At 41.9% G+C, this 21,411-nt stretch overlaps 1 protein-coding gene across 5 annotated transcripts in view; it reads left to right on the forward strand.

The window, feature by feature from the left end:
- MAN2B2 (mannosidase alpha class 2B member 2) overlaps positions 1-21,411 on the forward strand; it is a 63,759-nt gene that overhangs the window by 20,888 nt on the left and 21,460 nt on the right. For all 5 annotated transcript variants that reach the window (XM_084625984.1, XM_084625985.1, XM_084625987.1 and 2 more), the window contains 7 exons: positions 2,955-3,060; positions 4,729-4,901; positions 5,981-6,096; positions 7,434-7,611; positions 10,330-10,528; positions 16,142-16,332; positions 19,703-19,889. In XM_084625984.1, coding sequence (XP_084482110.1) covers positions 2,955-3,060; positions 4,729-4,901; positions 5,981-6,096; positions 7,434-7,611; positions 10,330-10,528; positions 16,142-16,332; positions 19,703-19,889 — 1,150 coding nt within the window. The remainder of the gene's footprint in view (positions 1-2,954; positions 3,061-4,728; positions 4,902-5,980; positions 6,097-7,433; positions 7,612-10,329; positions 10,529-16,141; positions 16,333-19,702; positions 19,890-21,411) is intronic.

The following is a 21,411-nucleotide window of genomic DNA, read 5'->3' on the forward strand; positions in this document are numbered from 1 at the left end:
GTGTTTTGCCATATTACTTTTGTCTAGGTGGTTAAAGTTCCCCATTAGTACCAAGTCTTGTGTTTTGGATATTTCTGTTATTTGTTCTAGAAATGCCTCAACCACCTCCTCCTTCTCATCTGGTGATCTGTATTAGACCCGTACCATGACTTCACCCCTGTTTTTTCCACTTTTATCTTCACCCAGCGACTTTCATCTGGTCTGCCTCTCACCTCCTTCTGGACCTCAGAACAAGTGTAAATATTCTTGACATATAATGCAATCCTAACTTCCTTTTTTCCCTGCATGTCCTTCCTGAGCAAGCTGTTTATCCCACCAGATCTCAGTGATGCCAGTTATGTCATAATTAACATGTTTCTTCCTGCCTATACTCCTTGAATTTGTGTACAGACCTCTAAGATGTTGAGTGGACTCCCCCACTTTTTCTCTTCTTTGCTCCTATGACCCCATTGTAATTTTTTATTCCCCACCACCCAACACATAGACCTTTGTTAAGATCACCCTTTTTATATCTATCGGTGGGTTTTGACACTTGCCTTCTTTGAACCTAGTTTAAAGCCCTCCTCCGTAGGTTGGTGAGTCAATATCCAAAGATGCCCTTTCCCTCCTTGGTCATATGGACCCCATCTCTTCCCAGCAGTCCTGCTTCCTGGAACAGCTTCCTATGATCGAGGAAACCAAAGCCTTCCTATCAACACCATCTCTGCAGCCATGCATTCATCTCCAGAATGTGTGTGTCCCTGTCTGGGCTCTTACACTCAACCAGAAGAATGGACAAGAATACCACCTGCGCCCCTGATTCCTTCACCCTTGCTCCGAAAGCCATGTATTCACTGCTGATCTGCTTAGGATCATACCTGGCAGTATCATTAGTGCCCCCCAGGGATGAGAAGCATAGGGTAGTAGTCACGGGGACAGAGGAGCCTCAGCAACCTTTCCGTAATGTCTCAGATGTGGGCTCCAGCCAGGCAGCATGCCTTCAGGACCTGGTGTCAGGTCGGCAGATGGATGTCTCTGTCCCCCTCAGACAGGAGGCCCAACCACAACCACCACCACCCCCACACACACATCTCCTCCTATTAGATTTGGTGGTCGTGAGTCTCCTAGCCTTGGAGGAAGGTGATTCCTCCTCAGCCATTGGGGTCAGCTCCTCTCCCTCTGATCCCTGTACAGCATACTGTTTTTGACATCAATGGATGCAGGACCTGGCTGGTAGGGCTGGAGCACTGTCTGCTGCCCTAGGTTGCCAGTAGCCAGTCTCCTCCCCACGGAGCAGCCGCTTGTCCTTTCTCCTCTGGTCCCTCTGTAGTTGGCTAGCATCCCACATCCCAGGTGTCTCCCTATGCATCCTGTTGATGAAGTCTTCGTGCTCCCAGATGCTACACAGAGTAGCCACCTCCCCCTGCAGCTGTCTTGCCTGCTTCCGAGGGTCTCCACCAACAAACACCTCTCACACTGGGTAGTTCCTCTAGCCTGGCTTTCATCTGTAGGACATGCAAGCCACATTCCCAGCAAGTCAAGTACAGGACTCTGGGCAGAAGCCTCCAGGGTCAGGATGCCTGACCACAGAATGCTCCCACAAGTGGCAGCAGAGGAAGAGCTAGCAGTAGCATAGATAAACATGATATATTGGGGAAGAATCAGTACAGCTTTTGTAAATGAAAATCATGCCTCACCAATCTGTTAGAATTCTCTGAGGGGGTCAACAAACGTTCAGGCCAGGGGGATCCAGTAAGCAGTCATGGGATCAAAGGGAAGGTCCTCTCATGGATCAGTAACTGGTTAAAAGATAGGAAACAAAGGGTAGGACTCAATGTTCAGTTTTCACAGTGGAGAGAAGTACATTGTGATGTCCCCCAGGGATCTGTACTGGGACCAATGCTGTTCAACATATTCATAATCTGGAAAAAGGGGTAAACAGGTGATAAAGTTTGCAGATAATACAAAATTACCCAAGATAGTTAAGTCCAAAGTAGCCTGAGAAGAATTACAAAGAGTTCTCACAAAATTGGGTGACTGGGCAACAAAATGACAGATGAAATTCAGTGTTGATAGCTGCAAAGTAATGCACACTGGAAAATGTAATCCCAACTATTAATACAAAATTATAAGGTCTGAATTAGCTGTTGTCACTCAAGAAAGAGATCTTTGGGTCTTTTCGATAGTTCTCTGAAAACATCCCCTTAATGTTCAGCGGCAGCCAAAAAAACTAACAAAATGTTAGAAAACATTCGGAAAGGGATAGATAATCAGACAGAAAATATTACAATGCCACTACAATGCCATTACAAATCTATGGTACGCCCACACCTTGAATACTGCATGCAGTTCAGGTTGCCCCAGATCAAAAAAGATGTGAGAGAATTGGAAAGGGTACAGAGAAGCTCTACAAAAATGATTAGGGGTATGGAACAGCTTCCATTTGAAAAGTGATTAGAACGACTGGCACTGTTCATCTTAGAAAAGAGACGACTATGAGAGGATATGATAGAGGTCTATAAAATCATAAATAGTGTGAAGAAAGTTAATAAGGAAGTGTTGTTTACCCTTTCACATAACACAAGAACTAGGAGTCACCCAATGAAATTAGTAGGCAGCAAGTTTAAAACAAACATAAGGAAGTATTTCTTCACACAATGCACAGTCAATCTGTGGAACTCATTACTAGGGGATGCTGTGAAGGCCAAAGGTATAACTGGGTTCAGAAAAGAATTAGGTAAGTTCATGGAGGGATAGGTCCATTAATGGTTGTTATCCAAGATGATCTGAAACAATTTTAATTCTCTATTTATATCCCCACCACCCTGTACGCTCTGGTTGCAAGGTAGATCCACATTTGACAAATGTCACACTTAGATAACATGTTAAGGCCTGGACTGTATTTATAGCCTTAGTGGTAAAGATTGAAATTGTAATGGTGTTATCATTTGCCTTCTGTATATTCTGTATCATAGGTACATCAGTTACTTCAAGAAGGGCGACTAGAATTCATAATTGGAGGTCAGGTGATGCATGATGAAGCTGTGACACATATTGATGACCAAATTTTACAGTTAACAGGCATGTTTCTTTGGTGTTTAACTCTTAGTTTTCATTGTTTGTTTGTTTTTTTCTGAATTCATTTTTATTTCCTAGATCTTTAAGAACTGACTTAAGTGTCTGTGAAAATGAATATCTACTGTATAGTGCAAACTTACTATACAGTTGTTTGCTCAAAAAAAAATACAAAAAACTCCAACCAACAAACTGCAGTATACAGGAAAATCATTGTAAATTGGCTTGTAATTTAATTGCTCACCATTATATACTCTCTTAGGGGCAGTTTTACTGATTACACAGTCCTTGGTTCCCAAGAACAGCCTTGAGATAAAGATGTGCTAGATATTCAGTCACCACTTCTTTTTGGGGGGGAGGGGTTAAAAAGTTTCTAAAATCCATATTTTATTCTGTGCATAGGTGAATGCATATGATTTTTTTTTAAAGGGAAATGCAGATTTGGTAGCTAATTTAACGGGAGCAAATGAAACTAACAGATTTTGATTTCTAAAAAAGATTAGCATCACATGTTCCCCTCCCAGATCCTCAGTGTTGTGTGTTCAGTCTTTGTCCATGTGACTAAACCTGAATCACACATGCACTCCTGTGTTACTGTCTGCTGAGTTCGTCTTGGAATTAGGTAGTGCTTAGGCTCTTGGAGCCTGTGTTCCAAATGCCCTCCTGTCTGTATAGTTAATTGGATCACAACAACCTTGTTCACACTATATACACTATTCCCTTCGGTAACACCTGTTAAAGAGAAAACAGGCTACACTCTGAAATGTGTTTCAGTCAGAGAATGAAAATGCAAGCCTTTACTAATACTGTTTACATGGTAAGAATCATAAGGCTTGGGAGAGATGAAATAAAAAAATAGTGTCCCTAAATTTCATAATTAAATTAGCCATGATCTGAAGGCCCAGAATAAGATTCTATCCACAATAAAACAGAAATGATTATATCTTCAAATATTTCTAAAAGCATTTCCAAACTTGGAAACTATAAAATGACAATTTTGCATTTCTATAGCACTGAAGGTCCCAAGCACTGTACTCTTTTTTTATACTCACTTCTTGGCTATTTTTGTACTCCGTTTAAAGGGTTGTACTCAGTTTGAATTTAGCCCATAATTTAGCTTTTATGTTTTAATAAATGGAAAGGAAAGTACTAAACCTAAAACTAATAGAAATGACTATGGGTTTTTAAAATTAATTTAATTCCACTGGAAATAATTTGGGTATTTTTATTTGTGTTGGGGGATAGAGGGAGACATTTAATGTGTGGATCCAAAACCATATGTGATTTATTTTCTCACTGATCTGTGGCTGAAATTTCATGAGAACAGCTTGCATAATTTCAGCAGAGTCTACCCTAAACTCAGCTTGTCATCTTGATTTGGACATCAATATGAGAGTTAACCTAAATTTAATCTGGCTCACACCACTTGTCTCCCTGGTCTATATCTAGTCATAATTTCTTTTCATTAACTCTTTACTGCAGTTATACTTGGGATAGCAAAGCAAATATCACCAATGTGCACCTTGCTGCTGTGAATTCTTTGGCTTTGTTAACTTCCTCAAACCTTCAGGTGTGTTTGAAAATAAAAATAAATCTTCACTGTAGTACCATATGCCGATGCAACTTGTAAGATGAACAAATGTGTTACTAGTAAAAACAAATTTTACTTTACAGAGGGTCATGGATTTTTGTATGAAACCTTTGGGATGAGGCCTCGATTTTCTTGGCATGTAGATCCCTTTGGAGCTTCTGCTACTACACCTACTCTTTATGCTCTGGCTGGATTTAATGCCCACCTTATCTCTCGCATTGACTATGATCTGAAGGATGACATGCAGAAAACCAAGGTAAAACTACACAAGAGAATGGAACCAATGTTTGGCATGCAAGCTCCCTTTTGCAGCTTTTTCTTGATGTATGTAAACTCTGACTTCAAGAGAAGCATGTCTCCGAGCTTAGCAAGACAAAAGTATAGATTTTTCTCATGTAAAGAAAATGCACTGTTTGTGACATGTTTGTGAGACTGTTTGTGAAACAATATTTGTCAGATTCTGCTCTGTTGATAACTTCGTCATGACCTCTTGTCAAAGACAAAGGAATTTATTCTAATCTTAAAAACATACACAATAAATAGTGGGCAATAGGGCAAGTCATAGGAGAACAGTCTCCTTGAGATTGGAACAACGGTCTTAAATACATAGCAAGTAAGATAATGCTGTTAACATAGATGGCAATTCAAGCTTCAAGTCAAGAAATCTTTCTTTTGCTCCCTTTTTTTAGATTCTGTATTTAAGTGAATACTGATACAAAGATTTTTTTTTTAAACCCAATGAAATTTTTTATGCTTGTAAAACTGTTGGATAGTTATTATGGACAAAAGTTGTGACAAAATATGAGTGGGAAGTGAGTAGATATCTCTCAGAATTAAACCCATCTGTTCCAATTCTGTTCTTGAGCAAAATCTCCCAGGCATACCAAATCTGTTGTTTATTATGATGGCCCATAGTCTACCCTCAGCTGTACATGATGAACCCCAGTGAAGATAAGGGGTTGTACATGTGTAATGAAGGAAGAATCTCGCCCAATAAGCTGGGCGTTAGGCAGAGATTATATGAACCTTGGGTGAAATCCTGGCTTCACTGAAGGTAATGGCAAAATGCCCATTGACTTCAATAGGCCAGGATTTTACCCCTTGTGCCTCCTCAGTGGAAGACTCTCCTTGACTACAGGGGAGATGGATTGGACCCTGCTAGCCCAAATCTGTTACATGTACACAGCTTCCACTGAAGCCAGTGGGAGTTGTGTTCATGTAAAGGAGTTCAAAATTGAGTCCCAAGGTGTTATTAATCATGATATTCTGTTATCTGCAGGTTTGGTTTCTTATGGTGATTTCTTTTTCTGCAGTATTTCTTTTTGTTTTTTTTAGAAGCTTCAGTTTGTATGGAGGGGCTCTCCCTCTTTATCTGAAAACCATGAGATCTTCACTCACGTTATGGATCAGTACAGCTACTGCACCCCATCGCAAATACCCTTTTCAAACAGGTTTGAATGCTTCCAAACCCTGCAGAAATATTGGTCACTTCAGTAATATCAAATCTTAGGCCAGGTCTACACTACAGACCTATACCGGTATAACTATGTTGCTCGGGGGTGTAAAAAATCTATACCCCTGAGCAATGTAGTTGTACTGACCTAACCCTTCACTCTGTCAACAGGAGAGCTTCTTTCGGGGAAGTGAATTAACTACACTGACAGGAGAAGCGTCTTCACTTAAGCACTACAGTGGCACAGGTGTAGTGCTGCACGTGAAGATGAGCCCTTAGAATTTTAGGCAAAGTATAGAATGACTGACTGGCTGCTGAGCTTATTCTGTTTAAGAGAACTTTGAATTTTCTCTTTTGTCAGAGGCTTCTATTAGGCTTAAAAGGTGTCTGGACTCTTCAGACTCAATTCTGCAAGATGTTAAGAACCCTCAGCTACCACTGGCTTCAATGAGAGGTGAGGGTGCTCAGCAACTCTCAGGATTGAATCTTTATTCTCCATTCCTGATCTTAAAAGTTAGTGTTAGAATGGATTGGCTTTAAAAAAGCCTTTCCACCATAGCAATAGTGACACACACAACGCTTATAGCTCTATCTATTGTGACACCCCCCCCACCCAAAATGTTAAAAAAGAAATACAACTAACTAAATAACCCAAAATGAACAAATCAACCAACATAAACAGAAAATACCCCAGACAGAGGTTTGTTTTTGTTTTTATCCTCTTCAGCATAGAATGCAATGTAGAAGGAGCTAGAGACTCCATGAAGTTGGACAGGTATTTCGCTATTGCTAATGATTTTATGTGGAAGGTGCCCACAGTGATGGTGGCAGTCTAAAACCCTATGATACATTGTAAGCCACATTTATCAAGAAATGGACCTCAATAGATGTGGCTTACAGTCTGCCATATGGACCATGCTATGGAAATGTTTAAGAACTCTTGCATTAAAACAAAACCTTAGTAGACTTAAACCTACAATCTGTTTGCTACTCTGTTGTAGCCAGCAAATTATATTTTTGTAAGGAAAAGCAGGGGCTGGGCAGGAAGATTTCCAGGCTATTTTAACTCAAACCAAATACTTCTTTTATCAGACCTATATACCTTCTCCTACAGCTTAAGTTTTCAGTGTGTTTATACTAGCCACCTTTGGGGGCCCATAAAGTCACATGGATGAAATAGAAAGTAAACACTGAGAACCAGTGTAAACCAGAATTGTGCTACTGAATCCTCATGTGCCAAACTGGATTTGTATCCCTGCATGATTTCATCCATTTTTTTCCCCAACTTGCTGTAAAAGTCCTTTTTGTAGTATGTTGCTTTCTCTTTCCACTTAGATCCGGGTTCTATTGGAATGGAATTGCAGTTTTCCCAGATCCACCAAAAGATGGTGTTTACCCCAACATGAGTGTCCCTGTTACTGATGCCACCATTCATCTTTATGCACAGACCATGGTGGCAAACATTAAAAAGAGGGCAGCCTGGTTCCGAACTACTGATGTCCTATGGCCGTGGGTAAGTGTATCACTTTAGAACTTAATGACACATCCACAAGCTAAGTATGAGTCAACAGTGCAACACTGTTGCAAAAAAGGCGAACATAATTCTGGGATGTATTAGCAGGAATGTTGGGAGCAGGACACAAGAAGTAATTCTTCCGCTCTACTCTGCACGGATTAGGCCTCAATGGGAGTGTTATGTCCAGATCTGGGCACCACATTTCAGGAAGGATGTGGACAAATTGGAGAAAGTCCAGATAAAAGCAACAAAAATTATTAAAGGTGTAGAAAACATGACCTATGAGGGAAGATTGAAAAAAATCGGGTTTGTTTAGTGTGGAAAAGAGAAGACTGAGAGGGGACATGATAACCGTTTTCAAGTACATAAAAGGTTGTTACAAGAAGGAGGGAGAAGAATTGTTCTTAACCTCTAAGGATAGGACAAAAAGCAGTGGGCTTAAATTGCAGCAAGGGAGGTTTAGGTTGGACATTAGGAAAAACTTCCTAAGTGTCAGGGTGGTTAAGCACTGGAATAAATTGCCTAGGGAGGTTGTGAAATCTCTATCATTGGCGATTTTTAAGAGCAGGTTAGACAAACTCCTGTCAGGAATGGTCTACATCAATGTTTCCCAAACTTGTTCCGCCGCTTGTGCAGGGAAAGCCCCTGGCGGGCCAGGCTGGTTTGTTTACCTGCCGCATCCGGAGGTTAGGCCGATCGCGGCTTCCAGTGGCCGCGGTTCGCTGCTCCAGGCCAATGGGAGCCGCTGGAAGCAGCGGCCAGTACGTCCCTCGGCCCGCACTGCTTCCAGCAGCTCCCATTGGCTTGGAGCAGCGAACCGCAGCCACTGGGAGCTACGATTGGCCAAACGTGCAGACACGGTAGGTAAACAAATCAGCCCGGCCCGCTAGGGGCTTTCCCTGCACAAGCAGCGGAACAAGTCTGGGAACCACTGGTCTACATAATACTTAGTCCTGCTATGACTACAGGAGAGTGGACTAGATGACCTCTCGAGGTCCCTTCCAGTCCTTTGATTCTATGATCAGACAAACTGTGCTAGTAAATGGTATTCCCTCATGATCAGGATACCTCTTGTTTTTGTCAGAGGATTGCCTGTTTGGGGTCAGCTGCAGGAAGGTTCTTCAGAGAAGAGCTAGAGTGAAAGCTGAGGCTATGTGTTCATCATCAGGCCACTTCGGGGCCCTTTCCAAAGCTAAGCTGACTTTTGCAGACCAAAAAATAATCCTGAATTCACCCTGATTTGGGGGTGAGTTCATGTTTCTGTGCAAACTGTCCACCCAACCCAGTAGTATTATGAGTGCAGACTGAACTTGGCGTTGTATACTAACATTTATGAAGGCGCTCTTTATTCCCCATGATGCCTACAGAGATGTTGTGGTTCACACATCACGTGAAGATGTGAGGTGGGGCTGGTGTGGGAATCTTGCAGAGGTCATTGTTGAAAGGCAGTGTGTTCAAAGAAGATTTTCTGCACAAGAGGAAGATTTCCGAGAATATATCATTGTGCATCATACAAATCTATCATGAGACTGATTTTAAGAGTGTACACATAATACACTGGTTGAGTAATTTTAATTGTGTGCCTAATTTTCCTGTGCATTTGCTATGATTGAACACACAATAATAATAAATAGCTATGCTTTGTATTAGACACATGTGTACACACAGATGCTCAGTATGCAGATGCAATCAGTTCAAGTGGGCATCCAAATTAAGTGTGTAGTTATGCACATGCATTTTTGATAATCAGGCTGCCTATATTTTGTGGATTCATTATCCCATTTAACTGTTCGTTTATCCACTTATTAGACTAGGGCTTACCATATTCTAGGCGGGAGGTTGTCAATAAATTGTGTAACATATGTGGTTATTCTGTCCAGATTGTTAGTGTGTTTTGTTGTTCCTTTCCTCTCCACCACTTACTCAGCACTGACGTAAGATTGTTTATTCTCGGCTCACAAAAATACATACAAACTCCTTCTCTTTTTGTCAAGAGCAAGCAAAGGAATGAGAGAATTGACTGAAAACTGCCCTTGCCAGACATCAGATAGACACACTGGGCAACCTCCCTACCAAGGAAATGCATGCTTTTGTGAGTTGTGCAATGTAGCCTAACTTAATTCCTGTCGATCATGGCAGTTGGTCAGTGTTGCTGTAGCCATGTTGGTCCCACGATATTAGAGAGGCAAGGTGGGTGAGGTAATAATTTTTATTGGACTTGTCAGTTGTCCTATTTGAATAACCAAACCCATTCTTGCTACTTAGGCCCTGAACTTTTGACTGGTTTATGCAGATGAGCTCAGAAGGAAGAAGGATGTTTTACAGTGGATAAGAATCGTAATATAAGAACATCATTAAACTACCTCATCATGGAAGTTAATAACCTGTGGGTCACTTGCTAGGATCTTCTGGGGATGTCCCGCTTAATCAATTCCTAGCCATTATAAGGGTTTTAGGCACTGGTGCACCTCAGCGCCTCCTGTTCTTTCCCTGTGGCACACAATGATTCAGTCTCCTGAGGTCTGTAATATTTTGGTCTAATTCTGATTCTTGGGCTTGGTGTAAGGGTTGACTGGAGGGTAGTTAGTAGCCTGTGATATACAAAGAGATCAGACTAGATGATCTGATGGACCCTTCAGGCCTTCAGCTCTTGGACTCTGACTATAACTATAACTTACACTAACTCATATAGATGTGTTATTTTCTAAATTGCAGGGCTGTGACAAACAGTTCTTCAATGCATCAGTTCAGTACTCCAACATGGACCCATTATTAGATTACATTAACAAGCATGCTGATCAATTTGGAGTGACTGTCCAGTATTCCACTGTCAGTGATTACTTCCAGGCATTGTATAACAGAAACCTCACATGGGATATTCAGAATTATCAAGACTTTCTTCCATATTCAACAGGTACTTAACAATATGTTTTTTATACACTGCATATACCGATGGATATCAGTAGCTGACATTGGGATTAGTTTATTGTAACAGGAGTGTAAGGAGCTGTCATAAATATAAAGGGAAGGGTAAACACCTTTAAATCCCTCCTGGCCAGAGGAAAAACCCTTTCACCTGTAAAGGGTTAAGAAGCTAAGACAACCTCACTGGCACCTGACCAAAATGACCAATGAGGAGACAAGATGCTTTCAAAGCTGGAGGGGGGAAACAAAGGGTTCTCTCTGTCTGTGTTGCTTTTGCCGCGACCAGAGCAGGAATGCAGGTCAGAACTCCTGTAAAAAGTCAGTAAGCGATCTAGTTAGATATGCGTTAGATTCTGTTTTGTTTAAATGGCTGATAAAATAAGTTGCGCTGAATGGAATGTATATTCCTGTTTTTGTGCCTTTTTGTAACCTAAGGTTTAGCCTAGAGGGATTCTCTATGTTTTGAATCTGATTACCCTGCAAGGTATTTACCATCCTGATTTTACAGAGGTGATTCTTTTACTTTTTCTTTAATTAAAATTCTTCTTTTAAGAACCTGATTGCTTTTTCATTGTTCTTAAGATCCAAGGGTTTTGGTCTGTGTTCACCTATGCAAATTGGTGAGGATTTTTATCAAGCCTTCCCCAGGAAACGGTGGTGTAGGGCTTGGGGGGATTTTGGGGGGAAAGACGTTTCCAAGTGGGCTCTTTCCCTGTTATATTTGTTAGACGCTTGGTGGTGGCAGCAATAAAGTCCAGGGACAAAAGGTAAAATAGTTTGCACCTTGGGGAAACTTTAACCTAAGCTGGAAAAATAAGCTTAGGGGGTTTTTCATGCAGGTCCCCACATCTGTACCCTAGAGTTCAGAGTGGGGAAGGAACCTTGACAGGAGCTTTTTTCCTGACTCACTCTTTCCGATTTGGTGGGCTCTATTAGCTCCAATTCTGAAATATAAGAGGGGTTGGAGTGTCTTTCTGAGTCAGCAGGAACTAGGGGTGGAACCCAAGGGGTCCTGAAAGGAAAAGCACAGCGTGGGAGACAGTTTAGCCTGAAGTTTGTCTTTGCGGTGTGAGTATCAATAAAGGCAAATCCCAGGAAGGTTTAGGTTTGGAGTATATCTATGTCTGTACGTGCTGCCACTGTTGGTGAATCTCTGATGACCTGAAAGATAGAGTAAATAATGACTAATCAGATCCCCTGACGATTGCAAGTCAGGGATTTGGGAAAGCCGAGTACAGTGGATAAGGTCTGCAGAATTTAGAACAACTAGGCAAAGTTCAGTGAGAGAGTTCAGTGGGTAGATGCAAGATATCGTGTTATGAAGGAGCAATAATTACCAAGCATAATCACAAGCTGAAAACTGGATACAGCAATACAAAGATGGACTTGGGGAAGAAGGGGTGATGGCAGGTGCACTAAACATAAGCATGTAGTGCAATGCTGTTGTTTATATATAAAAACTAGTTTAAAGCCATGCTGCCTTGGGGTGTATTTACAGAAGTAGGTCTTATGAAATCAGAAAGGTGATAACTCGTGAACTCTGGGGCAGGGATCCTGGGCCAAATTCTGCTTTATTACACCAGTGTAAATCTGGCGTAACTCCACTGAAGTCATCAGATTTACACTGATGTATTATAGGTGGGCAAAAATTGGGGATTGGTCCTGCTTTGAGCAGGGGGTTGGACTAGATGACCTCCAGTGGTCCCTTCCAACCCTGATATTCTATGATTCAATGAAATTCAGATGCCTTTATAAGGATTCGGCAGCATTGGGTAAGCTTATTGTACTGTCTAAAAAAATCAGTCTCTCTCTATTTAGTGTTAGTAAGGTCACTGTGCTTTGAGCTTCGCAGCACAGAAGGGAAAGTGATAAACTGGAAAATACCCAAAGAGGTATACAAAGCTGATGAGAGAAATAGAGTGTATGTCCTGTAAAAACAGACCAGAGGAACTGGATATGCCCAGATAGGATAAGAGATGGTGAAGAGGGGACATGAAAGCAATCTATAAATATCTGAACTTTTAATTGCCACTGTTAGGGAGGGTGGAATCACCCATCTTAGAGTAGTTCGCTAATCCTTTTGTCCTCCTATACCTCTGGAGCGCTTGATAATCTGGGAAGCCTGTTAAAATTATCTTCATTAATTTGAGTTGCTCAGCACTTGCTGCACTATGTGGTGCTCCTCAGGTTGTCACAGTGCTGCTGGGAGCTCAAAGTGTACATGTGATTCTGGACAATTTAGGTACAAAAGTGCAACATTTATACCAGAGAAGGCATCATAGAATCATAGAAATATAGGCTTGGAAGGGACCTTGAGAGGTCATCTAGTCCAGCCTCTTGCACAAAGGCAAGTCCAAGTAAACCTAGACCATCCATGACAGGTGTTTGGCCAACCTGTTCTTAAAAACCTCCAATGACAGAGATTCCACAATCTCCCTGGGAAGTCTATTCCAGTGCTTAACTACCCTTATAGTGAGAAAGTTTTTCCTAATATCTAACCGAAATAGTCCTTGTTGCAGATTAAGCCCATTACTCCTTGTCCCACCTTCAGTGGACATGGAGAACAACTGATCACCATCTTCTTTATAACAGTCCTTAATATGTTTGAAGACTGTTATCTGGTCTGCCCTCAGTCTTCTTTTTCTCAAGACTAAACATGCCTAGATTTTTTAACCTTTCCTCATAGGTCAGATTTGCTAAACCTTTTTATCATTTTTGTTACTCTTCTCTGGACACTCTCTCCAATTTGTCCACTTCTTTCTCATAATGTGGTGCCCAGAATTGAACCCAGTACTCTACCTGAGGCCTCACCAGTGCCAAGTAGAACAGAGCAATTGCCTCCTGAGTCTTACATACGATACTCTTGTTAATGCACCCCAGAATTATATTGCCCTTTTTCTACACTGCTTCACATTGTTGACTGATATTAAATGTGTCACCCATTATAACCTCAGTTCCTTTTCAGCAGTACTGCTGGCTTAGCTAATTATTACCCAATCTGTGCATTTTATTTTTCCTTCCTAAGTGTAGAACTTTGCATTTGTCTTTTTTTAATTTCATCTTGTTGATTTCAGACCAATTCTCCAGTTTGTCAAAGTCATTTTGAATTCTAATTTTGGCCTCCAAAGGACTTACAACCCCTCACAACTTGGTACCATCTGAAAATGTTGAATAGGACCAGTCAAACCGTTGTAGCACTCTGCTAGGTATGCCTTCCCAATTTAACAGGGAGCCAGGAATAGTTACTCTTTGATTGTGGTCCTTCAACTAGTTTATAGTTAGGCTTGGCAGAATCTGAGGGGTTTTTTAATAATTTCACTGGATAATATCAATGTTTATTTTTAAGCATTTTTTAAAATTTTTATCAATTTAAATTTTCACAGTTATGAGAAATTATGGGAATAGTGCCAGACAAAAATGGCAGGTCACACAATTATTTGATGATAGAAGACATAGATTTTTTTTAAAATAAAGCTTTATAACTGTTAAAACACATTTTCAACATCACGTGTCAAAATGTACAGAGTAAATATCCTTAGATCAAAGTCTGATAAGTTTTCAAGTAGCATTTTTCTTACTTTGCTTATCTGTAAATTTCCGTTATTATTGAGGGAAACTTTTTCTTTTTTCGGTTTGTGAGTGTACAGTGAGACTGATATTTACCAATAAAAATCTGATCCTTGCAAGCCTAGTTATAGTGATGTCATCGAGTTTGCTTTTCCCCTAGTTTGCTTATGAGACGGTCATGTGGGACTGTGTCAAAAGCCTTACTAAAATCAAGAGATATCACATCTGTTGTTTCTCTCCTATCCACTGGGCCAGTAACCCTGTCAAAGAAGGAAATTAGGGTGGTTTGACATGATTTGGCTTTGATAAATTCATGTTGGCTATTCTTTATAACCTAATTATTTTCTGGGTGCTTACAAATTGATTGCTTAATTTGTTGCCGTATCTTTCAAGGTATTGAAGTTAGGCTGACGTCTCAGTTCCTAATACTGAGAATTTGCTTCAGGGTGCCTACAAAATGTTCCCCATGAAAGTATTCTTCCAACTCAGAGTCAGGTATGGCTACCGATGGATAAGGGTCAAGCTAGCCAAATTTCATTCACATATGGCAGTAAGAAGTTTTTTGCTTCTGTCTCTGATGTAAGTGGATCCATGGCTATTTCATCATTTTCCTTTGCACTCTGGATAGACACATGAGTATTCTGGACTATATTTAATTTGCTTGCCCAATATTCTGGGGATCTTCTGCTGTTAACGTATTTTTTTAATTAATGATGAAAAGGGATCATTGCTTCCCATGATAATTTTTCAGAATGATCCCCTGACTCATGCACCTCCATCTAGGGATCGCATCATTTCAGGTAATGCACTGATAAATGTACTATTAGTATTGCCATGAGCAGACCACCACAATCCCGCCACTTGCGTGTTTTAGCTGCCTGTATGTTCAATGTACTTTACATGCTGCAGTTGGTTGTCATTACTTATTTGTGTTATGGTAGCACCCTCAATGTGCTAGGAGATCTCCATGCAATTTGTGCCTGTCACCAGCTCCCGGTGTGATCTTTTGAGCAGTTTCTGCTGCTCCTGACTGTCCTCCTTAGTTTCCCCTTGGTCAGGGCAGTTCATGGACCCTCACCTCTAATTAAGTCTAGCAGTCTGCTTCAGACTTTTGGCTGTGTTCGTGGAAGCAGCCAGATGCAGGGGTGTTGTCCCTGTGCCGTCCCAGACCTTTCTACCTTCCCTTCCTTCTCTGCACTCTCTTCTTTATAGCAGCATCTATTGGCTGCAGCTGTGGGTGCCTGCCTCTGTGACTGGCAGCTCTAGCAACTGCGTGGAGGTGTTATCAAACTGCTTGCCTGTAGACAGGAGAGGCTTTACTCCCACTTCTGTCTGTGCTCAATAGGAGGTTTGTAGACCCCATTACAGTGTCCCCAAAGGGTTTACCCTGCCTCTTATTGCAAAATATATTTAGATGTTTGTGTGCTTTGTAAGGCCACATATTCTGTTTTTAGCCTCACAAACAAATAATTGAAATTCTCCTCTTTGACCACTTGAGGGCATCTGTTGATACATTTTGCAATCTCACTGTAGTCCTGAATGCGTGTTGCCATATCACCCATTCTACTCCAGCCAAAGAAATGAAATTAAAACTCATTCTGTTTTCCCTCCTCCTTTTAGTCAGGCATATGGAGGGTTCATAACAAATGATAACTATCAATCATAAAGCTCTTCTTTTATTGATTAAAAATAAATGTGCTCCAATGACACTACTGAATTTGTCTTGTACAATTTCATGGGAAATTAATTTCAGTAAGAAGAGGCTTATTTTCACAGATAATTGCCTCAAATCAGCAAAGTTTGTAAGTTTCTAGTACAAAATACTGTAGCTTCCTGGTCATGTCTATTTAATGCTCCGCAGTGAATGGGTGGGGAGAGAGTGCTGTGACTTGTAACGCTTAGCATTATTTTCCCCTCAGCAGCTGTTGCTTTTTATAGATAAGAAGTTGCATAGTCGAGGAGTGTAAGTAGTCAAAAATGGAGTAAGCAAGGTACAGTACTTTACTGTCTGTCGTGTCTCTCAAATTCTTCGTAGAACCATTTCAAGCGTGGACTGGGTTTTATACCTCCCGCAGTGTTTTAAAAGGAATTGCACGGAGAGCAAGTTCACTTCTCTACGCTGGAGAGTCATTTTTCGTACAGTATGTTCAGAAATACCGAGCAGGTTCTGTTTGTAAATTCTGGGCCTTACAGCAGCTCCGCAGTCTTCGATGGGCAGTCTCTGAGGTAAACTTACACATTTTTGATTAGAAAAATTATATACACTGTTACCCAAACGTCACTTTTCATAGAATCACAGAATATCAGAGTTGTAAGGGACCTCAGGAGGTCATCTAGTCAAACACCATGCTCAAAGCAGGACTGATCCCCAATTAAATCATCCCAGCCAGGGCTTTGTCAAGCCTGACCTTAAAAACTTCTAAGGAAGGAGATTCCACCACCTCCCTACGTAACGCATTCCAGTGTTTCACCACCCTCCTAGTGAAAAAGTTTTTCCTAATATCCAACCTAAATCTCCCCCACTGCAACTTGAGACCATTACCCCTTGTCCTGTCATCCGCTACCACTGAGAATAGTCTAGATCCATCCTCTTTGCAACCACCTTTCAGGTAGTTGAAAGCAACTCTCAAATCCCCCCTCATTCTTCGCTTCCGTAGACTAAACAATCCCAGTTCCCTCAGCCTCTCCTCATAAGTCATGTGTTCCAGTCCCCTAATCATTTTTGATGCCCTCCACCGGACTCTCCAATTTTTCCACATCCTTCTTGTAGTGTGGGGCCCAAAACTGGACACAGTACTCCAGATGAGGCCTCACCAATGTCGAATAGAGGGGAACGATCACGTCCCTCGATCTGCTGGCAATGCCCCTATTTATACATCCCAAAATGCCATTGGCCTTCTTGGCAACAAGGGCACACTGTTGACTCATATCCAGCTTCTCGTCCACTGTAACCCCTAGGTCCTTTTCTGCAGAACTGCTGCCGAGCCATTCGGTCCCTAGTCTGTAGCAGTGCATTGGATTCTTCCATCCTAAGTGCAGGACTCTGCACTTATCCTTGTTGAACCTCATGAGATTTCTTTTGGCCCAATCCTCTTATTTGTCTAGGGCCCTCTGTGTCCTATCCCTACCCTCCAGCTTATCTACCACTCCTCCCAGTTTAGTGTCGTCTGCAAACTTGCTGAGGGTGCAATCCACACCATCCTCCAGATCATTTATAAAGATATTGAACTAAACCAGCCCCAGGACCAACCCTTGGGGCGCTCCGCTTGATACTGGCTGCCAACTAGACATGGAGCCATTGATCACTATCCGTTGAGCCCGACAGTCTAGCCAGCTTTCTACCCACCTTATAGTGCATTCATCCAGCCCATACTTCTTTGACTTGCTGACAACAATACTGTGGGAGACAGTGTCAAAAGCTTTGCTAAAGTCAAGGAATAACAAGTCCACAGAACCAGTTATCTCGTCATAGAAGGCAATGAAGTTAGCCAGGCATGACTTGCCCTTGGTGAATCCATGCTGACTGTTCCTGATCACTTTCCTCTCCTCTAAGTGCTTCAGAATTGATTCCTTGAGGACCTGCTCCATGATTTTTCCGGGGACTGAGGTGAGGCTGACTGGCCTGTTGTTCCCCGGATCCTCCTTCTTCCCTTTTTTAAAGACGGGCACTACATTAGCCTTTTTCCAGTCGTCTGGGACTTCCCCGGATCGCCATGAGTTTTCAAAGATAATAGCTAACGGCTCCGCAATCACATCCGCCAACTCCTTTAGCACTCTCGGATGCAATGCATCCGGCCCCATGGAGTTGTTCACGTCCAGCTTTTCTAAATAGTCCCGAACCACTTCTTTCTCCACAGAGGGCTGGTCACCTCCTCCCCATGCTGTGCTGCCCAGTGCAGTGGTCTGGGAGCTGACCTTGTTCGTGAAGACAGAGGCAAAAATATTATTGAGTACATTAGCTTTTTCCACATCCTGTGTCCCTCGCTTGCCTCCCCCATTCAGTAAGGGGCCCACACTTTCCTTGACTTTCTTCTTGTTGCCAATATACCTGAAGAAACCCTTCTTGTTACTCTTAACATCTCTTGCTAGCTGCAACTCCAGGTATGATTTAGCCTTCCTGATTTCACTCCTGCATGCCTGAGCAATATTTTTATACTCATCTCTGGTCATTTGTCCAATCTTCCACTTCTTGTAAGCTTCTTTTTTGTGTTTAAGATCAGCAAGGATTTCACTGTTAAGCCAAGCTGGTCGCCTGCCATATTTACTATTCTTTCTACACATCGGGATGGTTTGTCCCTGTAACCTCAATAAGGATTCTTTAAAATAAAGCCAGCTCCTTTGGACTCCTTTCCCCCTCATGTTATTCTCCCAGGGGATCTTGCCCATCAGTTCCCTGAGGGAGTCAAAGTCTGCTTTTCTGAAGTCCAGGGTCTATATTCTGCTGCTTTCCTTTCCTCCTTGTGTCAGGATCCTGAACTCGACCAGCTCATGGTCACTGCCTCCCAGGTTCCCATCCACTTTAGCTTCCCCTACTAATTCTTCCCGGTTTGTGAGCAGCAGATCAAGAAGAGCTCTGCCCCTAATTGATTCCTCCAGCACTTGCACCAGGAAATTGTCCCCTACATTTTTCAAAAACTTCCTGGATTGTCTGTGCACCTCTGTATTGCTCTCCCAGCAGATATCGCGGTGATTGAAGTCTCCCATGATAACCAGGGTGTGCGATCTAGTAGCTTCTGCGAGTTTTGAAGACGAATTCACAAATTATAATTGTTGTGCAAGTATTGAACCATAATTTGCATCTGGGGTTAGTTGGTGGGCACAACTAATAGTATTCAGTCAATCATTGTGCCCACAAATCAAGTTGTTTGGTTATGTATTGTCACTTATGCATCTGAGTGTGTGTGTGAGAGAGAGAGCTAGTGGTAGGCGTCCCCAGCTTGGAAAAGCAAATAAAGCTCCAAGTCTCAGCCCTTTCAAGGCCCTTTCCTCAGGACTTGTTTTATTATCCACAAAATGGTCATAAAACAAAGCAAACATAGTGGGAAAACACTGGGTAATAGTCTCAGAGGCTTTCCCCATTTCAACCAACCACGAGAGAAGAGACACTCTCTTCCTCTTTTTGACCCAGCTTCCCCTTCCTTTTACACTCTGACCACAGCAGCCATGTGGCCTGTTGGGACCTGTTAACCCTTTTTATGCTGCAGCACCTAGTCACAGGGTGCAATCAACTGTGGAGGTAATATTGTGCTGTAAAATTAAAGGCTAAATTGAGACCCAGAAAAAAAATATCTGTCCTTACGTATTTCACTTTTGTGACCCAATCACTGATTATGTGGGAAGGCATTCATAATAATCTCACACTGAAAGGAAAAGATAGATGGAAATCTTTGTGTGTCTTGTCTTTGACTATCTTGCTTCATTTATTACTCTTTAGGAAGAGTCAAAATACAAATTTGGGACTACAGTTGTAGGAAAGCAGTACATTAAATTATCTCACATGTGGGGATGATTTATTCATAGTACTATAATTCAATTGTGCAGACCTAAATTTGGGATTCAAGTGGATTGTAACTTTTAAATCTCTTTTAAATGTAAGGTTCAGCACCATGATGGTATTACAGGGACAGAATCCCCCAAGGTGAAGGACATGTATATGAATCACTTGATGGATGGAATAGTTAATGTGAAGAAACTGATGGCATCCATAATCTTAGACACAGACAATGCCAAGAAGAATGGAAAACTCTATTCTTATGTTTACAATAAAGACATAGGAAAACGAGGTAATGTCTTAAATTCTTTTTGTTTTTCTAGATTGGTGTATGAAGCATATTCTCCTGCTCAAATTAAATGGCCAAAGTGTTATCGTTGTAAGTAGAGCTGGGCAAAGATTTTCGGACAAATAGTTTATGAAACAAAAAATGCAGTTTTGGTCAACCCAAATCCTTGATTAATGGATTAGAAAACATGTCTTACTGTGATAGACTCAAGGAGCTCAATCTTTTTAGTTTAACAAAGAGAATCATAGAATATCAGGGTTGGAAGGGACCTCAGGAGGTCATCTAGTCAAACACCATGCTCAAAGCAGGACCAATCGCCAACTAAATCATCCCAGCTAAGGCTTTGTCAAGTCGGACCTTAAAAACCTCAAAGGAAGGAGTTTCCACCACCTCCCTAGGTAATGCATTCCAGTGCTTCACCACCCTCTTAGTGAAAAAGATTTTCCTAATATCAAACCAAAACCTCCCCCACTGCAACTTGAGACCATTACTCCTTGTTCTGTCATCTGCTACCACTGAGAACATTCTAGATCCATCCTCTTTTGGAACCCCCTTTCAGGAAGTTGAAAGCAGCTATCAAATCCCCCGTCATTCTTCTCTTCTGCAGACTAAACAATCACAGTTCCCCCAGCCTCTCCTCATAAGTCATGTGTTGCAGTCCCCTAATCATTTTTCTTGCCCTCCGCTGGACTCTTTCCAATTTTTCCACATCCTTCTTATAGTGTGGGGCCCAAAACTGGACACACTACTCCAGATGAGGCCTCACCAATGTGGAATAGAGGGGAAAGATCACGTCCCTTGATCTGCTGGCAATGCCTGTACTTATACAGCCCAAACTGCTGTTAGCCTTCTTGGCAACAAGGGCACACTGTTGACTCATATCCAGCTTCTCATCCAGTGTAACCTCTAGGTCCTTTTCTGCAGAACTGCTGCCTAGCCATTTGGTCCCTAGTCAGTAGCAGTGCATGGGATTCTTCCTTCCTAAGTGAAGGACTCTGCACTTATTCTTGTTGAATCTCATGAGATTTCTTTTGGCCCAATCCTCTTATTTGTCTAGGGCCCTCTGTATCCTATCCCTACCCTCCAGCTTATCTACCACTCCTCCCAGTTTAGTGTCATCTGAAAACTTGAGGAGGGTGCAATCCATGCCGTCCTCCAGATCAGCAATGAAGATATTGAACAAAACCAGCCCCAGGACTCACCCTTGGGGCACTCCTCTTGATACCGGCTGCCAACTAGACATGGAGCCATTGATCACTATCCGTTGAGCCCAACAATCTAGCCAGCTTTCTGTCCACCTTATCGTCCATTCAGCCAGCCCATACTTTTTTAACTTGCTGACAAGAATACTGTGGGAGACCGTGTCAAAAGTTTTGCTAAAGTCAAGGAACAACAAGTCCACTGCTTTCCCCTCATCCACAGAGCCAGTTATCTTGTCATAGAAGGCAATTAGATTAGTCAGGCTTGACTTGCCCTTGGTGAATCCATGCTGACTGTTCCTGATCACTTTCCTCTCCTCTAAATG

This window comes from Lepidochelys olivacea (genome assembly GCF_965140295.1).
Source record: "Lepidochelys olivacea isolate rLepOli2 genome assembly, chromosome: 4".
In the NCBI taxonomy this organism is placed as follows: domain Eukaryota; kingdom Metazoa; phylum Chordata; order Testudines; family Cheloniidae; genus Lepidochelys; species Lepidochelys olivacea.